The sequence below is a fragment of the Petaurus breviceps genome, unplaced genomic scaffold (assembly GCF_028583685.1).
Source record: "Petaurus breviceps papuanus isolate PSGF00001 unplaced genomic scaffold, PetGlider_PUasm1.0 176, whole genome shotgun sequence".
NCBI classification, from domain to species: domain Eukaryota; kingdom Metazoa; phylum Chordata; class Mammalia; order Diprotodontia; family Petauridae; genus Petaurus; species Petaurus breviceps.
The window spans coordinates 9,051,145-9,077,642 of record NW_027185771.1 but is presented as its reverse complement, the minus strand read 5'-3'; the positions used below and the strand labels follow the sequence as shown (position 1 = coordinate 9,077,642).

The window sequence follows — 26,498 nt, the reverse complement described above, 5'->3', positions numbered from 1 at the left end:
GGGGGAGGGGGACTCATTCTCTACAAAAATGCCTCAGTGACATGACTTGTTTGAACAGGGTCCATCAGTTCTACTGGTCCTTGACACCTCCCCAGTACTGGGAGGTAGTCCTGAAAAACACAGCCAATCATAAATAAGCTGGCTCCCCTTGGGATATTTGGCTGAAACAGTCTGACTTCAGCGAATCCCAGAACACAAGAGTTAGAAAGGACCTTATTAGCAGTTCCAAGGTCAGCTTTTAAAAGGTCTAAAAACAAACCAACAAATTTATAGCCAGAAGGGACCTAAAAGATCATTTTTTACAACAATCATAGGACACAGTAGTCCAAACAGGGTTTAGAACATGTGAGTATTTAGGACATCATCAGCAAGGACAAGATTTGAAAAACATCTTGTCCAAAGCGGTTAAGAATAAGACAAAAGAAACTCACAGCTCAAATAGAGAGAACAGTATGTCATTTCTGTGCACAAATAGAAGCAATTCATCTAAGGCCACCTGTTCTTTAAAGCTGAGATCACCTGTACCAATCCTCATAGGCAAGGGAAACTATGAACAACCCGCCAGTCATGATCCTGCTGGAGTTTAGATTCCCAAATATAAAGCTACTAAAAAGCACTTATTGAAGCAGCTAATCTTTCCATACAGCATTAAATTTACAAAGTACCTCGCATATACTATCTTCACTTAAGCCTTACCAATGCTCTGTGTGATAGGGACTATCTCATTTGACAAATGAGAAAACTGAGGGGCAGAGAGGCTAAGAGACTTGCCCTAAGTTATACAGTATGAGAAGTGGGACCTGAACTCAAGCCTCTCCTGACTCAGCATCCAAACAATTTCACTTTTCATCCACAAGAAGGAGCACTCGGCAAGCTAACCACTAGTGTCTGATGAAAAGAGACTATCAGGCTTCATCCCCTTTCCTGAAGGTCACTTGTCCAGATACCAACTCTCTCTAGATCCTGCTCACCTGGGACTGGAGGATGGGGCCTGACAGAATATCAGGGCATACAGATGAAGACACTCAAGTCTGCAGGGCTCAGGGACACCTGCCCCAGGTCACACAAAGAGGGAGCAGAACCAGGATTCAAATCCAAGTCCTAGAGCAGTGATGGATCTAAGTTCAAATCCCAAGTCTGCCTACTACAATCAAGGTCATTTTTCAGCAAGTCACATGCCCCTCTCTGGGCCTTGCTTTTTTCAAATGTAAAATCTAAGAGTAGGACTTGACAATTTCCAAGGTCTCTTCCATTTCTAAAGAGGATCATAGGCTCTCCAACACTGAGGGATCTTTCTTCCACCTTGTTCAGTTCACATTATTCCCTGCCCTGATGACAACAAGAAAAGGTAAATGCTGTAAATTACTCTGAAGTCAAAGGAGCCAGACTGCCACACAGGCAAGGAGATGATGACAACAGTCTTACCGTTATCTTTGTTCCTTTGGCACATTTCCCATGGAAGCTCAGCATGACGATCTCTAAACCATGACTCCCATAAGTTCCCTTGAAGAGGCCTGGCTTGATGAGATCATCAGGTCTTCTAGGAGGGAGGTAGATCCTTCTATATGTCAGACAATTGCTGAATATGGAAAACAAATGAACAAAAATCAGCAGAGCAGTGACATCAATGTTTCTGAATTCTTGTAAGAAACTATCGCCTATCTTTCCTCTTTAAAATTCTGGGAATATCATGGTCTGTTTGGCCATGGAACTACTAAGACTCCCAGAAGATAAACTTCTCCCCCTCCCATAGTTCATCAGTCTTATCAGCAAGTCCCATCCCAAAACCCCTCCCCAGCACACAGCAAAATATGTCATCAATTTATAAGAGAATCCTTTAAAAACCAGTAAAGTCATGTTGTTGTTGTGCTGCAAACATCCCAGATCTAGTTCCAAGAACTCCTTGCTTCTGTTATCCCTGGATAAAAATCACATGGTGCCTAGAGGAAGAATCATATGACACAGTAGTCCAAACAGGGTTTAGAACATGTGATTATCTAAGACGTCATCAACAAGGACAAGATTTGGAAAACATCTTGTCCAAAGGGGATAAGAATAAGACAAAAGAATTCACAGCTCAAGTGGAGAGAACAGTTTGTCATGTCTGTGCACAAATACAAGTCCAAGAATCTGATCTAACTGGTGTGGTCTCATAATCCATCTATAACTCAATAGATGAGGCTTAGGAAGCTGCCTAAGGCTCAAAGCGGAAGTGAAGGGATCTGCCTGCATCACAAAACTATGAAACACCAAGAGGAAGGATCTGAAACGAGGTCTTCCTGACTCCAAACCCAATACTCCATCCACTATACCACATACAAAGAAAGAATACCTAAGCAACATTTTTATATGCACTGTATGTATTTTTGAACACATATATAGAAAGTGAAAGACTTAAGAAGTCTGACTAATGCAATGACCAATGACGATCCAGAGAACTGATGAAGTATGCTATCTACCTCCTAACAAAAGGGTAGGTGATGGAACCTGAGGAACAGATTGGAAATAAAGACCTTCTGGACATAGCTAATGTGGAACTTAGTTTTGCTTAACTATCCATATTTGTTACAAGGGGTTTTTTTCTTTTTTTTCCCTAGAAAGAGGGAGAGAAAATAGATGTTTGTCAATTGAAAAAATTTAATGTTTAAAGTGAATACACATATCTATATCTATCAATGCACATATATATGTATACACACACATATGTGTGTATTAAGAAATAAAGAGAAAATACAGAGAAAGAGGAAGAAAGATACAGAGAGAGAAAAAAATTTCATTAAATTCTAATTCTGATGTAAGGAGAGACAGACAGACAGATAGACAGAGACAGATTCCACTAAAGTCTAACTCTGAGATACAAACTCTGGAAGTCCTACCAAACCAGGAAAGTATCCAGTACAAACCTGGTGAAAAAACAGCTGTCTGACATCTGAGGACTAGCCTCACTAAGTACAGAAGAGAGGGTCATGATTATCATGGCTACTAAATGAACTGAGATCCAGAAATTCTCAAAGACTTCCCTACCAAGCAACAGAAAGACTGATATGCATGACCCCTGGAAGGAATGTACACACAATGACTCAATTACAGACCACTAAAGTACTGCAGTATGCATACACAAACACAGGCATGTTATATGAGTATTTGGGTATCTGTTTTGCACAGACAAAAATTCAAACGCTCAGTTCTCTCAAACAAGCAAGTCATTTGCGGAACTGTATTGGAGAGATTCATCAGCTTCAGAGGAGGCAGGATACAACCAGGACTTCTTTGTATGATGCTGACACTTACTCATACTGACTGGTATAAATGAATTTCATCAAGATAAGTTCTTGCATGTGTTCATGAAAAATGTCTTCCAAGGTCCGTCCCCATTCTTCTCTCAGCCATGTTCGGAATTCCTGCCAAAATAATGAAATTTATAAAACTCTCCACAGAAAATTGGCATGAACAGATAACTCTAAAGGACCATCTCCCAGCTGTTCAGTAACAAATCATGTACTAGTATATTTCCACTGTGTACTGGAATATAAGATTTAACTCTTAAAAACTACACAAACTAAGATGATTTATACAAAACTCTTAGTTCCTAATTCTGCAAAATGTTTTTCAACATTATTTAGAATTAATTCTAACATTCAGCAGATTCAGATTTTACTTCCAAATTATTACAATTTGTCAACTGTTTTGGAGTATTTTACTTTCCCTAATCCAAGCAGGTTAACAAAAATGAATCAAATGCCCATTGTAATGGCGTTCTTTGAAAGAAGGGCATTTTTTTTTGCCTTTTTTTTTTTGGAGGGCAATTGGGGTTAAGTAACTCGCCCAAGGTTACACAGCTAGTGTTTTTTGTGTGGGTGTTAAGTGTCAAAGGCTGGAACCGAACTTGGGTCCTCCTGACTGAACCCCAATTGCCCTCCAAAAAGCAAAAAAAAAAAAAAAAACCATAAATGTGAAAGTGAAAATGTGGATGTGATTATAACATACAAACATTTTACTATAAATGCTGTGAATGATATCAAAGACAAGGCCTTGGGCTGAGTTAGAATTTGGCTTTCTATGAGCACAAAGAACATATCAATTCCAACCCTAAGAATACCAACCAATCCAAACAAACTAGGAAAAAAATCTCTAAAGTATATTTGTTCCAACAATAGCTTATTAGAGTACTGGACTTAGGAGGAGAGGGAGAAGTGACTAAAAACAACTTCTAAACAGAAGCAATAGTTCCAAGCTCTGGGTAAAATCAAGAACAAATCCAGAACTTTGCTCAGTAAATATATGGCCTATGGGCTAGGTGCCAATTTATGAACTGCAACATGAGGTGGTTTTTAACAGCCAAGTGGTTGAGGGAGCATGTTATCCTCTAGCCCCTCCTCCTGGCCATTTATCCTCCACCCCAGGTCCACTGGTACTCGATGTCCATGGGCCTCAAGGAGTTTACAAAATAAATTTGGCATGCCTCTTGGGAAAGATTACCACTACTTACAGCTGGCACTCAATAAGTATGTACTAATAGTTTGATGAAGCGATGAGCTCATTTAATGAGGTAGGTTTATCCCTTCTCATCTCACACCACTAATAAAAGGCATCCCAAGCATAAAGATTCATAATGGTTATTATGAATGATTAGATTAAAAATCTAGTTGGAATGGCTAATACATAAAATATTTTTTACATGGCTTCACATGCATATTGGTTATTATACTGCTTGCCTTCTCAATAGATGGGGAAAGGGCTGGAGGGAGAAAAAATTTGGAACTCAAAATTTTTTTTAAAAGGAATGTTAAGGGGCAGCTAGGTGGTACAGTGAATAGAGCACTAGGCCTGGAGTCAGGAGGACCTGAGTTCAAATCCAGGCTCAGACCCTTAACACAAAAAATAGCCGTGTGACCTTGGGCAAGTCACTTAATCCCAATTGCCCTACAAAAAGCAAAAAAAAAAAAAGGAATGTTAAAAATAAAGAATTAAAAACAAAAATTTAAATTAAAAAAAAACTAGTTGGGTACCAAATTCACTCATTTTAACTTCTGTAATGAATGGCCAATTACGTAAATTTATAAGCTGACAAATTATATATGAATTTAAATAGGACTATAAAAGGTGTCTTTTAAATGACAAAAAAAGTTAAATTATAATCAATATTTTGATGACACCCACTCTTCCTGAGGACCCTAGAAATATATTCTTTAAAAATTCAACACTCATTTAAAGGGGCGGCCAGGTGGCTCAGCGAGTAAGAGCAGCAGCTCCAGTGTCGGGATGACCTGGATCAAATCCGGGCTCAGATACTCAGCACCACACCCAGCAATAACTGGCCGTGTAACCTCGAGCAAGTTACTTAACCCTGATTGCTTTAAAAGAAAAAAAAAATTCAACACTAAAAGACCACTTAAAAACTTTTTAGCGGCAGCTAGGTGGCGCAGTGAATAGAGCACCGGCCCTGGAGTCAGGAGGACCTGAGTTCAAATCTGACCTCAGACACTTAACATACACACATTAAAAAAACTAGCCATGTGACCTTGGGCAAGTCACTTAACCCCAAGTACCCTACCTTTCCCTCTCAAAAAAAAAAGAAAAAAAACTTTTAATACACCTGTTGAGAGGAGTAATTACTGCCCCTTTCACTGCCAAAAGCATCTACACAAAGGGTAGTCCTACCGGAAACAAGGATCAGAAGAAGAAAAAAAGGGGAGTTATTTTTTAATGTGTCTTTAACCCCCTTCAGCCCTAAGACAGACAACCACAACCTGACCAGAGCAGACACAAGCAGTGAGCAGCAAATGAAGATGCTTCTACTTGCTGGCAACCCACTCATGCTGGCAACCTATGAGACAGTTTCCCACACAGTATGTGGCACCTCCTCCCTAAGCGAGACCAAAGCCCAGAGCAGCAACAGTTTCGGCTTCTCTAGGGAGGCAGGCAGGACAGTTGCTTTAGGGCACCTACTTCCACTAGCTATCACCCCCACTGACCAGGTGGCTCAGGGGCACAAAACTCTTGAAATGTTAAGACTGGCACGTTCCACTTGTCTTTAATTCTTACTGTAACAGACAGACTCTAAATAGAGGAATTAAAGGAAGGCAGGTTGCTGGGGACTGGGACAGCTGCCAACTCTCCTTGGAAACACGGAGAACAAATAAACACAAGCCACCATTTTAACAACATTTTTAGAAGCCGGCCTCTTAGATATCTTTTATGTATGCGTGCTGCCTCGGTCCGCACAACTCAAGCTGATAACAAAATGAGAAAGAGCATGGTATGGTGGGAAGAACACTGGGCCTGGACTCAGGAGAGACCCGCGGCCACATCCCCCCTCTGCCACTGACCAGTTATGTGACCGTGGGCAAGTCACCTGACCTCTCTGAGCCTCCATCTCCTCATCCATAAAACAGGGAAAATAATGCCTAAGTGGTACCAACCTCAATGGGGTTGTGTTGAAGATTAAATGAGGCAATGCATGTGAAAGTGTTATACAAACCTTAAGAACTATGTACATAAACACACATCAGCTATTGTTAACAATAAAAGAAAGCACAAAATGGTGTCTACGCAAAACAGAGATTTGAAACCAAATCAGTTCTTTTTAATAGCTTTGTAGTTTACACTGAAGACAGAATCACTGACTCATGACAGTAGTCCTAAGGTTGTGTCTGACGTGCAAGCTTCTGTACCACCTGATCTACAGTTAATGGAGTGAGAACATGAAGGTTCCAAATAAAGTAATGTATTTGACTGTCTCTCAAAGTCATAATCCAAAAGGAGGAGATTCACTACATAACAAAATTAGCATTTCAAAATTTTTTCTTCAATAACATTACTTGCCCACTTATGAAATTTACAATAGCTACAAAATGTTGAGAAATCAGACTCAGGAGCTTCTTAAACAAGCCAATATATTATCTGAACTAAAAAATGCCTTTTGATCAAATTAAATACTTTCACTTTTTGGAGGGTATGGGGTTTTTTAAGCTTTCTACAAATACTTCCAATCACTTAATGCTTAGTTCATTCATTCTAGGGGAGAAAATCTATACATATGAACACATTCATATGGAAGAACTTCTAAAAATGCATTAAAATATAGCTCTGTGCTAAGTACTCTGCTAATAATATCTCTATACTCTCCTTCTCCAAGAGGGTATACAGTGAGTAACATATCCATTAAGACATTCTTAGGGTGCCACCCACCTGCATCCCAAAGACAGACTTACCTCTTGTCTCCCACCAGACATCCTATGGTGATCTGTCTGGTTGCACTTGGTAGAAAACTCATCCTTCTTTACAATCTAGTAATTTATAGAGGAGAAAAAGAGAACTGACAACAAGAAGTATTATGTGAGCAATTTGGTAGAAGGGATTCAAGCATACAACATGAAGCAGAAAATCAGGGACACTCCAAGGAAGGCCCCTCTGGTTTACTCAATTAACTAAACAATCCTATCTTAAAGGCAATTTCGGCAGTGTGAAAGGCTAAAATGGCAGAAGCATGTCATCACATCCTGAAACAACAGTTCCCTTCTTAGAAGTGAGGGAACAGGTGACATTGAAGGAAGAAAGATATGCATTCTGCCATCACTGGGCTTCTGAGTTTAGCAAAAAGTGGCTGTTTGTTATGAAGGTAAATAATCCACTTCTCTCAGGAATGGTCCTGATTATTTGCCAAAACCTAACACCAAGGGTAGGGTGGTTTACTGCAACACAGGTTCTCCAAGTGTGGAGAAAACCACCATATGATAACCCATAGTTCAGTCTAAATGGATAATCAATAGTTTCCTTTGAATTATTCTTTCAAGAGTTACATCGTCAAAAGAGATTAAATAATTCATAAGAGAGACAGGGTTTAAAAGACTGTCTCTTCCTTTCCCCATGGCATAATTACTGGCACAACATATAGACATAAGTCAAGAATATGAACTCATAACCCAAATGGCACAGGACCTAGAACATGCTCCTAGTTTACATAAATAGAGAAGCTTGCACTATGCTTACCTGAATATGGCCATTATGGGGTCCTTTGTGGCCATACATACACTCAACAGTTGCAGACTTTCTTTCCATTAAGTGAATCCTAAATAGAGGTTTAAATCTCATAGGGTCATCAACATGGGGGTCATGGGGAGGCAGATACATCCAACCAATGATAAATAAACCATCTACCTGTACCAAAAGAGAGGAAGCTATGAGAAAGAGTTGAAAATCCTTCAAAGACTGACTGCTCTCAAATGTTCCCAAAATGCTAATCTAGGCTCCTCCAACATACTGCTGTTTCCCCACTATCTCCTCTGACCATACTTTAGTTCTGAAGACTGGTTTTCCAATTATTACCTTAGGACACAATTAGATGGAAGATTCTCAGTGAGAGAGAGGAAAAAAAAGAAAGGCACCTCCTAATAAAGATTTCAATTTTAAGACATTCTAAGAATCAATGTTTGATTGATCAAAATCTTCTTTGTCATACAGAATGCAACTCCAGGCTTTTAGCTCCAGAGACAGAGGCTGGGAAAAAACACTCTTCAGTTTCTAACTCTTAGGATCACAAGTTCGGAGCTGGCAGAGCTCTTACAGGACCTATTTCATAGCCCTATAATACATTTCACAGTCCTACCAAACAAAGGCCAAAGAAGTTAAGTGACCTACCTAAATTCACACAGGTAGGATGTTGCAGAGTTTGACTCCCAATCCAGGGTTGTGTGACCTGCATTATGCTGCGCCCAAGACCACAGTCTGGGAAAAGGGGGGCGGGAGGAGGGGGCACCAGTTATCCTTTCAAAAGAAATTATGTATTTCCTTCTACTAATTCACTGCTTTTGGGACATAACATTTTCTTCCTCTACTATTCACTGCCAATAAGAAAAATAATTCCTCCCCTTGATCAAAGAAAAAAAATCTACCATGCTCATCTCAAGGGGAAAAGAATAAAAAAGCAAGCCATAATTTTTTCTCTAATAACGTTAGATATGTGCCCCTCTCAAAATGAATTCTTAATTAGTGCTGCTTCTTCCAAGTTGCAAAGAACATTTATCCCTCAGAACTGGAACAAAATATTGAATTGGAACAAAGGCTAGTCAGAATTGTACAGGGTGATTCATTTAAACCAGCTCTGTATGCCCTAAACATGAGGCTATACAACTCCTACTAAGCCAGGGGCCCATATTTGCATTCATATCTGTCTCACAGGCTGCATCTACTTTTTAAAATGAGTAGAAAAAAAATTAAAAGAGGATCCAATTCACTGAAAAAGAATGCTAAAATATAAATTTAAAATACTGGAAGGGGAGATGACAGAGGTTTATTTCAATATGAATCTTAATCTTCCCTTCCTCTCAAATTACCTTGTCTACAGCAGACCATAAACTGAACTTGTTGTGGGTGGGCAGGTAGCTAGAAGTTCAATAGTAAAATGGGCTTGTGGGTTTTTACTGTATAAAAGAGGAGTGGCAAAGAGCCAGCTTCCCACCTTGATTTATAGAACTCAACACTGGGCATGTACAAGAGGGTGGGTTTAAAAGCAAAACCAAAATTCCTCAAGCAGCACCCTACTTTCTTCCCAGAATGTTGTCACATCCCAGAATGTTGTCACAACTGCAGCATACATTGCAATGAAATCTCACAAGGAATTAAATAAAGGTGTTCTGGAGCTGGCACACTACTCAACACAGGCTACCCTGACACACCCCTTGGGATCCTTGGAAGCCTTAGGGTTTCAGGCTAGAATCAGAGTGGACAAAGGGAAAGTTCAGCCCCAGCCTTCCTTCCATCCTTTCTGCATGGTCACTTCCTAGCCCAAGGGACAACAAGGGAGATCACAGCCAACTGAGGAACATTCCTAACAGGAGTGTACAGGCTTCAGGCTTAGACCCAGGGGTAACCAGAATTCCCAAGGAATTCACTAGATCTTTAGGGTCAGCCAATGATTCAAAGAAACTCTCCCAGATTATGAGGTGTCAGAGGAAGACTCAAGGGCTCATGCTTGGGTGGTCCCAGTAAACCCCAAAACTACTAAAGGAGTTAGGATCTCAGACAAAGAATTTGGCTTACTGTGATGTAAGTCATTGGTGTCAGACTCAAATAGAAACTAATCCCTGCTGCTGCGAGTTGACTTGGAAAACAAATTAACACTACCTATGTTGTCTTGTATCTTTATTTATTTTGTTAAACATTTCCCAATTACATTTTAATCTGGGATGTGGGCCAGGAATTTCATATCACTGATGTAAGATACTAAGTATCTTACATCAGATACTAACCCTTTAATATACAGACCAGATGGCAGAAAACAGCATATCATATATAGCCTTCAGGGTACCAAATTATCATAATACTACTCAAGATCTCCACTGTTTACTCACTCGTACTAATGCCTAAAATCAATCTACTTACTCCTATTAAAATCTAAGAGTAACCATCTTTCCTTTGGACCAGAGCTATAAACTTAATAAATCTGTATACTCTAAGAGCAAAGCAAGAATTAATTTAATAGCAGATCAGATAAACCCTATTTCTAAATGCTCATTTCAAAATTCTTCCAATTTGCCCAAAGTGGCCTGGAGGGAAGTTAGCCAATTTCAGTTGCTTTGCTTCCCTGGTTTTAGTGTCACGTCTTGCTGATAGGAGAGTAGCCTCCTCTGCATACTACTCTATTAAATTTAATGTACACATAAATATACCATGTAGTGCTTATGTACTTTTAGAAGCATACACGATGTGCACCTGCTCCCCAAAGGAGGGATCCCAGGGCTCTAGGAGGCTCGGGAGCAGCTGTGCTGTGGAGGCCCCATGGAGCCCACTCTAGGACTCTGCACTGGTACTTTCTGCCATACTAGTCAGAACCGAGGCCTAAAGCTAAAGATTCATGACAATACCATGTCTCACAGGTATACCAGTATCTGGAGACACACACACAGTCAGTTCACTTTCACTCAGACACAGCAAATGGCTGCTGTGTGCAGGGCCTGGTCCTAGGGCCAGGGTGGCAGCTTGAAGCTGTTCAGGAAAGGTCTAAGCCTTGGTCAGGGTCAGCTGGAGATTCTAGTCCCCCAATGCTGTCTTTCAAACCAGTGAGAAAAATTACCCTGCCATAGATTATTCTCTACACTAGCTATAGGGAAGCAAATATAAACCAGGCTACATGGAAATGTTTCTCTGACAGTCAACATCTGTTTATCAGAAAGTCTACAAATAGTAAGATTAAAAAAGCTACTTCTAACTAGACTTTGCTTGAAAGGATAATAAAATCTGGCTCCCTGAAAAAATACTTATGTAGAATTTCTTGATAATATTACGAATTTCACAGAAGAATGAACATTAGCATATAGTGAAGGTTAAAAACAAAATCAATGAATGTTAATGGGGTCCCAGATATATGTTTATTGGACATGTAAAAATATAAGGAACTTGGAAATAAGAACTTCAATGTGGGGCCTTCATGTTATTTCCCCAAAATGTCTCAGTGTGGGTATGACATATGACCCTAAATAGAGATCATTCCAACAGTTCTGAAATTCATGTACAAGACAACCACTAAAGTCTCTCTGAAGGCAAAAGGCTGGTAGGTTTCATAAGCATGTCCCTTTCTTTGATTCTTTGTATGCAGAAACACTCATAATAATTACTGTTTGTTACATAATTAATAACAAAAGAGGGGTGGGGCTTTTTGTTGTTTATTTTTACATAAATAAAGATTCTCTGAATACTTACCACAACATTCAACAGTCCTCCATATGGCCCAATGTCTGGTTGCCACAATCCCAAAATATGTCTATATCGGTGAAGAACTGGGGAAATAGAAAAACATCAAGGCTATATCTCAAACTGAAGGCACTACAATGAATTAAAGAGGCTGACAAAGCTTGGGGGGAGAGGAGTGAAGAGGGGAAAGATGATGTCACATCACATGGAGCTTTGAGGGGCAAAGTCTACTATGAAAACTGAGAAAGCAGCAAATTTTATCTAGAATTGTTTGGAGAATGAATAATAAAAGATATTTCCAATTACTACAGGTGCTTAATAAATCTTCAAATGATACAGAAAGTTATGAGCTTAGGTGGGGTCTTTTTTTAAACAAACCACAAAGTTTATTCAAACAGCAAGTATTTACTGAGTACCTACTGTTTGCAAGAGACGGTCCCACATGGCATGGGGGTTTTATGCAAGACAGTATTGTAACTTGCCAAGGAAAAATGTGACCTGTATAAAAAAATAACCCTAATAGGCAAAGTGGGTTAGAAATTACACTGGTTCTGGGAAGGACAGGCTATACTCCCACCTGACCACATCAGATTGCACAGAAAGAGTGGTATGCAAGCTGTGACGGAAGGAGCTAGATGAACAAAATAACTTCTGAGGGACAACAGTCCAAGAGGCACAGAGGCAGGTAAGCCTAGGATGTTCAGGTGAGAAATCAGGGGGGGTGGGAGCACCTGAAGGGGAGAATAACTAAGCCTGGAAAAAGGCCTTGGGCCAGCTTGAAGTGGCCCTGAAGGTCAAACTGAGATGCCAGACTTCACTGGTGACTAATGGAAAGACAGAGTAGACTGTATGTCCACATGTGGTATGGTGGCTGTATACAAAGGGTTTAGGCCCACAGGAACAGTAGGCCACCGCACCAGTATAAGCAGGAGGTAATTGTAGGTAGACACTGAAAGGTAAGTAACAAGAGGAAAGATAAGGACCGAAATAAGAGACATTTGGGAAAGATGAATCAACTTGGTGACTGATTATCAAAAAGGAGATAAAAGAAGAGGCAGTAACAGACGATTACTGAAAACACACACATCCAAGTAGGACTGCTTCTTCCTACTGCCATCCCGGTAGACTACCCTCACCCCAAAATACTGCTGGGCAGTCACTCTGGAGCCAGGCCAGAAGGCAGTCTCACTACCACACAGTCACGCCTCTTTCTGGAGCAAAGGCGGGGATTCACCCAGGTAAACACCAGACTTGGCTCCAAACGACTTTTGGTTCTTTCCCAAAATGAGAACTACCCTCAAAGAAAAGAGATTCTGGGATGTCTGTTTAAAATAAAGTGACTATACTACCCTGTGATCACATGTGATACACTAGGGAGGCAGTTACTAGCAATAGTACTACCCCTATTACTGCTGCTGCTGCTGTTACTACTGTCTTTAATTGTGGATTTACTGATCTGATACAATTTCACAAACCCTGAAAGATAAATCAAAGACAATGGTATAATTCAAAAATAATTGTATACTTTAGTATTCTTTTTGTTCCAGACCTTCTGTGCAGGAAAAGCTTTTGGTGAAAAAATACCCTCTTTCCTACTATACCTAGCCTACTTACAGAGTGTTTGCCTGCAGCACTAATAAGAGCTTAAATGACTTGACCAGATGCAGGACAGATCACTGTGGGTCCCAGGCCAGCACTCTCTCCCCCTCTGCCAAGGCTGCCTTTCTTTAATAAATATACAGGATTAAAATTGTCACACTGTAACACAGAGCCTCTGCCTCATACTATATCCTTTTTAAGGGTTAAACCATAAACTGATTTCAGTTAATAAAAGGTAAAGCATCTATTTTTAGTTTAAATGAAAGAAAATGACAGGCTAGGATTTGTTCAAGTGAACTTCTGATATCTGTAACCAGAGACTGTCCTTGGAAGTGAGCCACAGCTACTGTCATTTTGATGCCACACATCACGTTGTATTCTAGGTGTTCAAATTCAAAGGTCACTGAGACAGAATTAAATTATGATTCAACACATCAAAACACTTTTAGTCTTAAATAATGTTCCTCAGGTCTCAACAGTGACTAAGTAATTTAAGTCCATTTCCAAATGGTATGTTGTGGTCATTTGCTCAAGCTGTCCAGAGCATTTAAATGCTTGTAAACATGGGGTAAAAAATGTGTATCAATTCAATTCAATGTGGAATCAGAGGAAATAATGACAAACGGCATTAGGAAAAGTCAAGAGTTTTATCCCTTTACACCCCCACAAATAATTTTTCTTCATAATGAAGTCCTTTAGATTCAAGGATCAAAAGAATAAAATATATTTCTAAAGAAATTTTGACCATTACATATTCTTGGTAGATGATAATTTCTTTTTGCAACGGTGTTACTTAGAACCAACCTTGCTGACTTAAAACTAACTAAAAAGTTTAAAAGCCCCTGAACCTATCAAGGACAGAGAATGAAGGCTTTATGAAATTGAACTCCCACATTATTTTGAGGGTGCTAAAACACAGTAGTGTTGACGACCACTGGGAAAAAAGTTAGGAAATATAAACCAGAGTTTTAAAATAACAGGAAGTATCTCCCGACACACCACAGTCCCCCAGGATCAAGCGGCCTGATTTCTAGTCTCAGCTTTTAACGGTAAACAAGTCACTTCATCCCTGCAGCCCCAGCTTCCTCATTTCTAACATGTTATGGTCAGAGTATCTGACTCTGACTCAGTTTCCTCACATTAAAGTCCTTTCCAGATCTATGATTCTCTGTATAAATACTACACATAGCCCAAGGAAAAGCTTTCTCTGTCTTATTTCTATCCTATTCAGAACCTCCCACCTTAAATAAGGTGAGTTTATAATCTGATACACCAAAATTCCTCCACAGTATAAATAACAGTGAAACACCAGTAGTTTCATTCTGTCATTCCATAGCAAAGAAATAGGCTAAATATGCTGAGAATTTTTACTTATGGAGCTAATTTGATCATAACACTCCATAGCTCCACAACACTAATTTGCGTCACTTAATGTTTAATAAAAACTTTTTTTTAACTTACTGTAAGATTTCCAAACTTCCTTCTCTCCCTCTCAATCTTTTCATGACCACTGTCACACATAAAGAACACAGAATGCCAAACTGTAATCAAGGAAGATGCAGCTTCAGACGTGCTTCTGATCCCCCTAGCTACATAGCCCTAGACAAGTCACTTAACTACTCAGGGTTTCAGACAATTCCCTGTGACATATTTGTTAAGGCACAGACACTGTGATGAGTGGTAGAGGGAATTCCCACACTAGAACTTCCCTACACTAGCCTGCAGATCCCTTCATGTAGTGATAGCCTTTATGCATTTGTGGAACTAAACTAAAATCCACCTTAAAAAATGAACAATTAAGTTTAAAAAGAAAACTCTTAGAATACTTTGCAAAAATTCAGTCACTAAACAAAGCTGGTCAATATTTCTCAAACATTAAATTATCAGTTGGATTCAATTTAATTCACATAGAGCCATACTTATGAGATGAGACACCAAATCATTACAAAAATCCAGGTTGGTGGCTCACATTTAAAACAAAGACTGTTTTAGACAGACCCTTAAGTTTACACTACGAAAGAGCAGATGGGGTTGTAGTGCTGTTGAGACTCAAAGAGAAACAACCCCTACAGACATACTGACCAAGAAAAACATAAATTAACATCATCTATGTTCCACTGTATTTTCATTTTTTTAATTAAACATTCCCAAATACATTTTAATTTGGCTAAGTTGACACCTGGGGCTAAGGCATATCCACTACTGGGTAGAAATAGGTGGTGCAGTGGATAAAACTGCTCTTAGAATCGGGAAGACTCATCTTCATGAGTTCAAATCCTGCCTCAGACACTAGCTGTGTGACCCTGGGTAAGTCACAACCTTGTTTACCCCAGTTTCCTCATTTGTAAAATTAGCTAAAGAAGTAAATGGTGGGGCAGCCAGGTGATACAGTGAATAAGAGCACCGGCCCCAGAGTCGGGGTGACCTGGGATCGAATCCGGGCTCAGATACTTAACACCACACCCATAAATAACTGGTCGTGTAACCTTGAGCAAGTTACTTAACCCCAACTGCTTTAAAAAAAAAAGTAAATGGTGAATCACTGCACTATCTTGGCCAAGAAAACCCAGAAAAAAGGGGGTCATGAAGAATTGGACATGACTGAAACTACACAACAACAAAAAGGAGAATTCTATACTAATATTAAGGTATGTTCTGATAACTACTCAAAGTAACAAAGATCAGAATAGACTATTCTCAAGTTAACCTTCAACTGAAACACTGTAAGACTTCTCATCTGCCAACCCTGGTGAACAGTGTGGCAACAGAAGCTGTGTTTTTGTAAGTAGTATTAACTCTTTATATTCATCAATCCCAAACTGTTCCAGACCCCAAGGGGGGTGGAAGCAAGAGAAGGGAAAAGTCCTAGACATTCTACTTACTCTTTCTCCACTCATCTCCTCTCCCCCTTGCCCCAGAACACATCTGGGCTGCTTCACTTACTCAAACCAGTTAGATAGGATGGGAGTTTCTAACTTTATTTCTTCCAGTGAGATGCAAGGTCATCAGGCTTTACCATCTGACCCCTGCCTCTACACACTAAAAATTCCCAGGCACTGCCACTGGACCTAATGACAAATTTGGGTCCTGCCACTAAACCTTAGGACTCCCAGATCTTCTAGTCAAGCTACAGGTGAACTTTCTTTGATGCGCTGTCTCCCCCAATTAGCATACTTTATCCTCCACAACCCTAAGAGTTAGATGATATAATTATTCCCATTTTACAGATCAGGAAACTGAGGCAGACAGAGGTTAAGTGACTTGCCCTGGGACCATCTGAATTGTCTTAGGAAGATTGTGAAAATCCCCTAGCAAGATAAGGTACCAGATAAGGTCCTTTCTCAAGCTGAACTGCCAAACATTCAAACTCAAACTCTACTGCAGACTGTGATTTCCTGGAGAGGAGAAGACGGAGCAACCTAACCTTTTTCTATTTGAATCAGGATGAGGAACCATATAAGGATTTATATAGCACGTAGCATGCACCAGGCACTGTGCTAAGAGGCTGGAGTTTTTTTTACAATTATCATCTCATTTGATTCTCACAACCCTCTGAGGTAGGTGCAAGGATGATCCTCATTTTGCAGTTTAAGAAACTGAAGCAAACAGAGATTAAGTGACTTGCTCAGGGTCACCCAGCTAGTTAAGTATCTGAGTTCATATAGCTGAACTCAGATTTCTTGACTCCAGGTCTAGCGCCCTATCTGCTGCACCATCAGCTGCCTCTTCTCACTGCAAGGCACCTAGGAAGCACTGTGCAAATGCTTTTTCATTCATCCAGACACTTTCATGAGCACTTTCCCATCTCATCTGATCCTCACAAATCCTTTTACAGGTGAGGCAACATCACTTAAGTAAATGCCGCCCCCAGAGCCCCATCCTGGGCAGTCAGGGACAGAGCCAAGTCTAGAACTCAAGTCTCCTGACTTCAAGTCCCATCTTCTTTCTACCATAACTTGCTGTTTTACTTACATTGGAAAGAAATCCTTAGAACATGACATCTGGGAAGGAAGATCCACATTTCCTCCCAAGGGGTTTTTATTCAGATGGACAATGCTGTGAGAGAGAGCAAGAGCTCTCTAACCATACTCACACCAACAGGAAGACCTGAAGGGAAAAGGACTTTGCAGTGTCTCAACCTGAACATCTATTTTAAACCCTTTAAAGTCTCTATTTTTATGTATGTGACTTGGACATGCAATGCAACTACCAAAAAAAAGGGGGGGGAGAGGGCAGGGAAAAAACATTACAGATCACAAAATGAGGGAAACCAAAAAGCTGCCCTGATATTTTATCTAAGATTGGTTATTAATAAAACAAATATCCAAACCCACAGACCATGCAATAAGGTATTAAACACTCAAGAATAAAACATGCTCCTCGTAAAATAATTCAAAAGATCATTACCTACATCTCCACTTTCTTTAGGTTCTTTCACTCAGCTCTAGCTAAAATATTTCTTTTCCCAACTCAGAAAAATCATTTGAGACAATTTACAACAATTTCCTATTACTCATTATAAGTGCATCTTACTTCATCAAAATCAATTTAATTTAGGAAAGGTCACAGCATAACACAAAATACAGGGTATACCTGGCCATAAAACAATCTCAGCTTTCTGTCACTCAACATGTCAAAAGCTGTCATGTTCCTATGTTGAGATAAGGAACCGCTATTCCCAATATAAATATAAAAGTTAGAATACCAGATTTTAAGAACATTTAGAAAAATTTACAAATCATAAATTCTTTTTGCCAAAAAACAAGCTCCCAGAGGGGAAAAGGATTAAATATTGAACAGATCTTAACACTCAAATCATTTGTTAAAATCAGTAATTAGATCTGCTTCCATTTAACAAGAGCTTTAGTAACAAAAGTTAATATCCTATTTTTTTAAAGCCCACAACCACAAAGTCATAGCACATAGGAAATATGCTCAAAGTCTATTTGCAGGCAGCAGCCTGAGGCCCTTCTGTTGCCCCTGGCACCCCTCATCACTGGGGGTGGGCTCCACCACTGCTCCTCCTTCCTTTTCTTGAACTCCCCCCTCCCTTCTTCCTATGACTTCCTTAAGTGCCTTTGTTAATCAGCTTACTTTCCCATCACCTTTACCCTGTCTTCACTGTTTTCAAGGCTGGTTTCAGCTAATTCTGAGCTTCTTTCTACATCTTTAGAAGTATCTCTCCTGGTTAGACTCTACTCCATAGCTGAAAAGGCTTAGGGGTGGAGGGTGAAGAGGAGGGAATGGGGCAGAGGTACAGTGGGGGTAGAGTAGAGGAATGGTCAATAATGAAAAAAGCCTCTGTCCCCTTTTACCTACTTGGAGCCAGTATTACTGTACTTCACTTTTTTCAGCTTATTATCTACAGAAATACATTTTTGCACTTGTTTGATCTTCTAATTTCATCTGTGTGGCAAACTCCTACTCACTTAAATCAGTAACTCTGACCTCTAACTTATAGTGTAAGAGAGTTTCATTGCCAAAGGCACTCCTAGAAGGCTAAGTGACCTGCTAGATGTCTTGGGAGCAGGACTCACACCTAGGTCTTTCTGACTCCAAGGGCTGGCTCCCTATCCACTGCCTCTCCCAAAGTTCTTTATAATTGCATTAATTATATAAAAAGTATAGTTAGACCAATCCAGATAACTTTACCTTAAAATCCTACATAGACCCTGGAAGGATTTCTGATTCATTCTCTTAAATGAGAAGCAGTTAGGATAACTACCTAGGATAACAGATGGAGATGACCCTGATGAAAGTAGGGAGGGTCAGTGTAAGTTTTGAGGGCAAGTTAACATTATGTGGGTCCAAAAGATTTTTAAAGATCCAACTGCCATACTATATAATGAAGGATATAAATTCAGCAAGGGAGGCCACCGAAAATTCGAATGCAAAATGATGACTAACATTTAGAACAAGTGAGCTGCCTGAGCTTCACTATGAGGGGAAGAAAAAAGACTTGAGGGCTTCTGTTCATTCTCCCCACTCTGATCCTGTATGAACCTAATTAATTTTTCAGCACAGAGTTTCTGCAGTAAACTTTGAAAATGCCATCAATGGTAGGCTCCTAGGTCTTATTACTGATCAAAAGCAATGTCAGAAACTTGAGAAAGAACTACTCCCCAAGCCTACTAAACTTTAACCAATGCCAACCATCCAGAAATACTCTCTATAACCAAAACAATAGGACATCTTCCTGAAAAGTGATGAGCAGCAAAAAAGCCAAAGTGATCATCAGCTTGCTCTGAGATCAGCACAATCCTAACATTCTCTGTGTGTTAGGATCATCATGCAGCATCTTGGGCGTGCTCTCTGCAAAAAGCATCAGCTGGCAGCAAGTACGTACGGCAGGTGTAAACATCTCTGTATTCCATGTGCTCGTAATCGGGAAGAATTTTCATAAAACGTCCCGACTTCACTCGTGGATTTATACCTGAACAGACACAGCAGGGAAAGTACTAAAGAAGATGTTTCCAATTTTCATGACTATATACACATTTTCATAGGATGTAAAGGTCTCTTCCTCTTTAGTGCTAAATATAAAACCACTTAGGTTCACCAAGCACAATACAAAGTACAAACAGTTCATCATCTTCTCATCAAGGGCTTCAGTCCTGACCTGCACACCCAATTCTGGAAAACTGTCCTCCAAAGGACGACAATAAACCCAGAATGGGATATTACACGTTTTTACAACAATTCTCTAGGTTCCCCTACCTTGTTTAAGTGACAGATTGCTCTCACTCCCCCACTCCCATTTCAACAGTTTGGGCATAACCTTTTTTAACTAGAGATAAACGAAATTAACAAGAGCCTGAAAGAGGCAGGAGTGAAAAAGAATGGAAATGGTTTCCCTGACAGTGGACAGCCAAATGACTCAAACAGAGACCCTCTTCATGTAGCTGAAGGTTAACTTCAGGTTCAACTTTGCTGATCTGAGCAGAGAGGCCAAGATCTGACAAGCAACATTTGCTATCTTTCTACCACCTGTCCTTATGGTAAGGTAAATTCTTCCTTGGAACTCTCTTATAAAATTAGATATGGTTGCCCATTGTTATGGTTTTGGAAAAAGCAAAAGAAATACTATCTCCATTTTGCTAATTCAATTGGTCAAACTATTAAATTGATTTTGCCCTGAAAATAGCTGTTCCTGTTCTAAAAAGCAACAGAAAAGTGGGCTCCTATCTATGTCGGCTTAAGTATTTCAAGGTTCCTTAACCAGAAACATTCTGTGGAGGCTTTGTGTCTATAATGTAACAATGTCATTGTTTCTATAAACTACAAAATTCATTATATACAACACTTCCCCCAACCCTCCTCCATTACATTGATGTACACACACACACACACACACACACACACACACACACACACTCTCTCTCTCTCTCTCTCTCTCTCCCTTCCTCCCCCCCCCCCCCCCACTCAATTCCATATACACCTTTCTCCTCCCTTAGCTTTAGCAGCTGGCCAGATCCACTCTCCCACAGAAGCAAAGGCCAATGCTTGGGCAACCTCCTACACCCTCAGCCTGGATAAATCAGCCAGGAAGAGTTTTACATCACTCATCTGTATACTTCTTAAGGTCATATGGCACCAAATAACTACTAGGAAAATATCAAGAGATTTTCTACAAAATTAGTGCTATTATTATAGGTAAGTTTAAGACGTAAAGATAAGCCCTCTCGGTTCTCTGAGGGAAGCCTGGGATGGCATAGGCCAATCACCATAACCAGCTCCAAAGAATAATACAACTGAGAAGATCCATTTTGTTGCATTAAATTCAGCTTTAAATAAAACAACCAAGGCTGGACATGTGGTCAGGATGATCTGGATTCTAAACCTACTGTAGACACTTATCAGCTGTGTGATCCTGCACAAGGCACACTCTCTCTGCATCAGTTTCCTCACAGGTAAATGGAGAAAATCACAACACTTACAACATTGGACTGCACGAGGATAAAATCTGTGTAGATCACCTGGCAGACCTTAAAGCAGCATATCCTTCCTAGTTCTAAGGTCTCTTCCTATTAGAACATAAGCTCCTTGAGGGCAGAGATGGTCTTCCATCCTCTGCACTCAGCAAAGGGCTTAATATCCAAAGACTTAGGCTTAAGAAGCAAATACTCAAGATTCATAGGAATAAAGAATTTAGCACTGGAAGGAACTTTAGATAGTTCTAAGCCCCTAGTTTTATAGAAAACTAATTCTCATAAGAGGTGAAATTACCTCTTAAAGTCATATAAGGCAGAGAAATATCACAGTGAACCTAGATCAATGTGAACTTGGATTCCCAGATTGTAAAGCCTGTATTCTGAGTAAGATATTTACATACGATTTTTTAGGAAGATGTTTATCTCATGTGTATCTGTATGATTTGTAGGAATATGTGTAAGAAGTAAGCTTTGGGCAGGCCAGGGCTGCCTTGTGGTCTGAGAACAAAAGGCAGGATGGACACATATAAGAGTCCAGGGAATCAGGAATGGATGGAAAGCTACAGAAGACAAAAGACTAAGGGGAACAGGGGAGAAAAACTGAGAGTGTCCCTGAAATGTGACTGGAGATGAGGACCTCGCCAGCAGGACTACAGAAGTACCCAGGAGGGAGGACAGTGAAAAGCTACTCAGAACCCCAGAAAAAGCAAGAGTCTCAAGTTAGGGAACAGAAGGATGACTGTATGTTCTGGACAAATGGCACATTACAGGAACTACATGCAAAATGATAAGAGGAAGTCGATTAAAACCCACTCTTAACTACCTGGTCTCTCCTTCATCACTGTAGCATACACTGCCTTGAGTTAATCTGGGGTACATAACTCCTTCAATGCCAAGAGTTTTCAAGAAGATAGGAAATCAACAGAATAATCAATTCATCCCCCTGAAAGACTAGGATTAAAAATTACTCAAGTTCCCTTAAGGAACTTGGCATGAGATGAGGGCATGAGGTGCACCAATGGCGACATCAGCTCCCCTGGAAACAAGCAGCCACAGACCACAGGGCTACTGTGACCTAGTGTTGGGAGGGACCCAGGCAAAGACCCTACTGAATGAATGAGGAAACTGAGGCCACAAAAGGGAATTTACTTTCCCCAAACCACAGAGTATTTGTAAAGTGCTTAGCAAAGTGCCTGACACAGAGCAGCTGCTCTATCAACACTCATTCCCTTCGCCCAAGGTCACCTAAGTAAACAGTATCAGAGATGAAACTTGAACTCAGGTCCTCTGCCTGCAGGCCCAATGCTCCCCCAAATGCTGCTCACTGCAGTTCGTGGCTAATAGATGACCAACTGGAGGTCTTCCTAATTAGAGAACAACTCCAGGACAGGAAGATTCTGTACTTTTTTCCTGCCAAACCTGACAGGCTCAGGGGTAGGGAGGTCTGTCCTGGGGGCAGAACCTTCAGTGTAGGGACAATCTACCCCTGATAGGAACGATGGAAAACGAATCTGCTCATGAACAGAATCCTGGATAACACTCCAACACACAGCAAAACCTGTGCCAAAACAGGCTCCAGATGGCTGCTGATGGTCTCTTTGCAACAGCTTCCTCACACTTAACAAAGTTAAAAGGTAGAATTTCTGCTTCTCCCTTTCTACCTTGTCCTCTGGGACTGAGACTAAAAAGGCCCCTAAGGCACCATGGGTGAAGGGATGAATCAGTCCAGTCATTCTGGATAGCAGTATGAACAATTCAGTGCCCCCAAAGTCACAGACCCTACTCACGATGTCATCATGAGGCCCCAAAGAGATCAAAGAAAAAGAACCAATATTTACAAATATATGTATAGCAGCTCTCTGTATTATAACAAAGAACCAGAAACTAAAGGGGCGCCTGCCCATCGACTAGGGAAATGGCTGAACAAATTATGATCTAGGAATGTAAAGGAATGTTACTATGCCGTAAGAAAAAACAAAAGGGACAGTTTCAGAGAAATCTGGAAAGAAATTGATGCAGTGACAGAAGCAGAACTCTTTCTCCCTCTGCCTCCATTCTGAATTGTCTTCAAAGAGGGCATGAGCTGGTGCCCAATTCTGCTCACTGGGTGCTTTTTCTAAGGCACCCATTTAAGTCTGTCATCATAGATAATCTCCACAGTTTCAAACTGTGCCTCCCAAAAAAGAACCTGTTAAATTTTAATTTAAAACAGACAAAAAAGGCAACCTCTTTGCTGTGTCCCATTCCCTCAGGTTGATGACTTATTACCAACAAGTAATCCAAGCAAAAATAACAGCTGATAACAATTTACGCTGTTCCCCTTAGCAGCCTCCAGCTATATTTGAACAGGAGCCCAAACTCCAGAAGGAAGAAGTAAAATAAGGAAGAGGTAGTAAAGATGATATTTGCCTTTTCCTCTATATGAAATTTCACTTGTAGGAAAGCAAAAGTAGGAAGGAAAAAAGGATCATGGAATTTTAAAGTCGAAAAATACTTTGGGCTTAGAGTCTGTGAATTGTTTGTGGGATTATTTTTTTTAATATTATAACTATTTCCATATATGGTTTCTTTTGTAATCCTAAGTATTTTATTTTTTACATTTTAAAAATTTCTTCTAAGAAGGGATCCATAATCGGGCTTATCAGACTACCAAAGTGTCCCTGACACAAAAGTTTAAGAAATCTGTTCAGCTGTTCCAGTTGTGTCCAAGTCTTCATGGCCCTATTTGGGGTTTTCTTGACAAAGATCCTAGGTTTTCCATGTCCTCCTCTGGCTCATTTTACAATTGAGGAACTGAAGCCGACAGGGTCACACAGCTGCTAAGTGTATGAGGGCAGATTTGAACTCATCAAGATGAGTCTTCCTGACTCCAAGCTTGACATTCTATGCAGTATGGCGTCACCTAGCCTCTGGATAAAAGCTGAAGAACCTGTCCTCCAGTCCAATGTGAAGTCCCGAGAAGCAGAGTAAGATCATGGGCACCAGGGTCCCATACTTAATGATTCTGAAGGCCAGCTTCCATTGGAAGAAAGCCATGGCTAAAGGATTTCTGAAAAGGGAAGACTTCTCATTTAGATTGTAGTCTATCCTACACAAAGTTTAATAAGTTCTGGGTTGGATGCCTACTAGAGGAAAGCTCCCCATGAATCTAAACAAGCAGCAGATCCTTGAAAAGGGAATCAAAGAGCATTCCCCAAATCACAACATAAATTGGTTTAAAAAAAAAAGGCAACTGTTGCTCCAAATAACCCTAGAACTTTGCAATACATAAGCTCCTTGATTTCTAGGCACACAATTTCTTATCCAGAGTAGGCTGAAAAATGAGAATGCCTACATAACTGGAATATGAATATAAGGGAAAAATAAGAAGCAAATGTGTAATTATTGGTATCAAGTCTAGTGTTATATCACTTAAATGGTGTCAAATTCCTAATAGCTTTAAGTGGAAGTGCTGGAAAGATGGGACTACCAAATATGGACCATATTTTATCTATTAATCAAAGCTGAAATTGAGTTAAAAAAGAGACTTTCATACAGAAATATTTATGATAATAAATGCACTAACTCACGTTTGGCATAAACATCTCGACAGGACACACCAGTAATCTCCAGCTTTCGTAAGTTTTCACATACACCATACTCTGAAAAAAAATAGAAATTTACAAAAAGTTAAATTCAAAAAAGCACAAAGAAAAAAACAGGGAATAAGGAAACCAAAATCTTCACTCCATCAAATTTCAACTTGTCCTGCTTTGTAGAGATGGTTTAGAATTTTCCCACTGTTCCACTTTGTGTCAGTCAACCAGAACTAAACACCCATCAAAGTTGTGCACTTCCAGTAAAGGTTAAAGTCTACCCCATGAACAGGTTGTGTTCCTAACGTGCATTTGTTTGGAAATTGGATTCTATCTAGAAGAGCGCCATTTTCATGGTGATTATACTCCCAAAGTATCCCAAGAAATATTTACCCAACCTCTACTGTAGCTGCCATGGGCAACTGTGGACCATATAATAGAACAGAAAAAAGAGAATATGGAAAAATATAAAAAATGAGTACAAGAGCGTCTTGAGGGAAAATTTCTGAAACATTCTGGCCTCTTATCTTTCTGCATTATCCTCCAGTCTTCTGGAACAGAGTCCCTTTCACTAGGTCCCCAAGACTCTCATGACAGCCTAAAACTCCCCCAATGTGGTCCCACCAAAGTTTACTTTGTGCTTTGTCCTACACGAAGTACTCATCCTTAAAATGACCACCTTCGCTCTCCTTCCACAATCAAAACTCACGGTCCCTCAATACAGAAGATCTAAGCAAGGTATTAAAAGGAAAGCAGTCTGGGTGAAGTCCTGCTACTAAATGAGTGAATGTATTATAGCCCCTTAATCAGACAATAGGTATTTGTAATCTTTTGAAATATGTTTAATTCTAATGAAGTGTTAACTGGCAGTTTTAGACAATACAATTCAACAGACATGTAAGCGGCTACTATGTTCAGGGCACCTTACAGTCTGACAAAATGAAATAAGATTCAAGTAGGAGGAGGAAGCAGGGAAAAAGAGAAGTAGACAAGCCGGGGAACATAGGCTGATTTTCATAAACATCTCCCTTCTTAAACTCCTGAACCCACAACAAAACCCCAAAACTCCAGGTTTTCCAGTCACTCCCATGGCACAGTGCCTAGCACATATACACATTTAGCAAATGCTTTTACATCCATCCATTCACTCATTCAGGGCAGCAAGCAGTACAAAGACCCAAAGCTGCTGTGTGAATGGACAACTTGAAAATCTGTTGTTTCTAAATGAGGAACCAATTAGACACTGATTTAAGCACCAACTCCCTTCTCTATGGACCTGGGCTCCCTTATTTCCCCTTTATAAAAATCTACTAGATATATATACATACATGAATATGTGTATTTATATATGTGACCTATTTCAATGCTTTCAATCTGGCACCACTTGGGCAGTAGTTGCCCACCAATTTTAGAACTGGCAGAATCTTGGCTGCTTATACCATCATACAACTCTGGGCCAAATAGGGTGAGCAATGCCTGCCTGTCCCATCCTGCTAATTCTGAACACTGTTACTAAAATGTCATCCACAGGAATCCATACTATTTTTAGTTCTTTAGTGGGCAGTAGAAAAAAAAGAGGTTAAGAAAAACCCTGCCAAATGTAGAGACAATCCAATGACTAAAACCAATGGTCAAATCTTAAATTGATAGATGCCAAAATCTGATCTCAGTAACTTTTGATTCTAGGTTTGGACAATACAAT

General features: G+C 40.0%; 1 protein-coding gene across 5 annotated transcripts in view; it reads right to left on the bottom strand.

Moving 5' to 3' along the window:
• FBXO31 (F-box protein 31) overlaps positions 1-26,498 on the bottom strand; it is an 87,046-nt gene that overhangs the window by 19,329 nt on the left and 41,219 nt on the right. For 3 of the 5 annotated variants that reach the window (XM_069085601.1, XM_069085600.1, XM_069085599.1), the window contains exons 2-8: positions 24,791-24,862; positions 19,637-19,723; positions 11,701-11,777; positions 7,993-8,160; positions 7,215-7,289; positions 3,292-3,401; positions 1,426-1,579 (exon numbers count right to left, since the gene is read on the bottom strand). In XM_069085601.1, coding sequence (XP_068941702.1) covers positions 1,426-1,579; positions 3,292-3,401; positions 7,215-7,289; positions 7,993-8,160; positions 11,701-11,777; positions 19,637-19,691 — 639 coding nt within the window. In that variant the 5' untranslated portion in view covers positions 19,692-19,723; positions 24,791-24,862. The remainder of the gene's footprint in view (positions 1-1,425; positions 1,580-3,291; positions 3,402-7,214; positions 7,290-7,992; positions 8,161-11,700; positions 11,778-19,636; positions 19,724-24,790; positions 24,863-26,498) is intronic. The other 2 variants (XM_069085602.1, XM_069085603.1) reach the window with 2 other exon arrangements.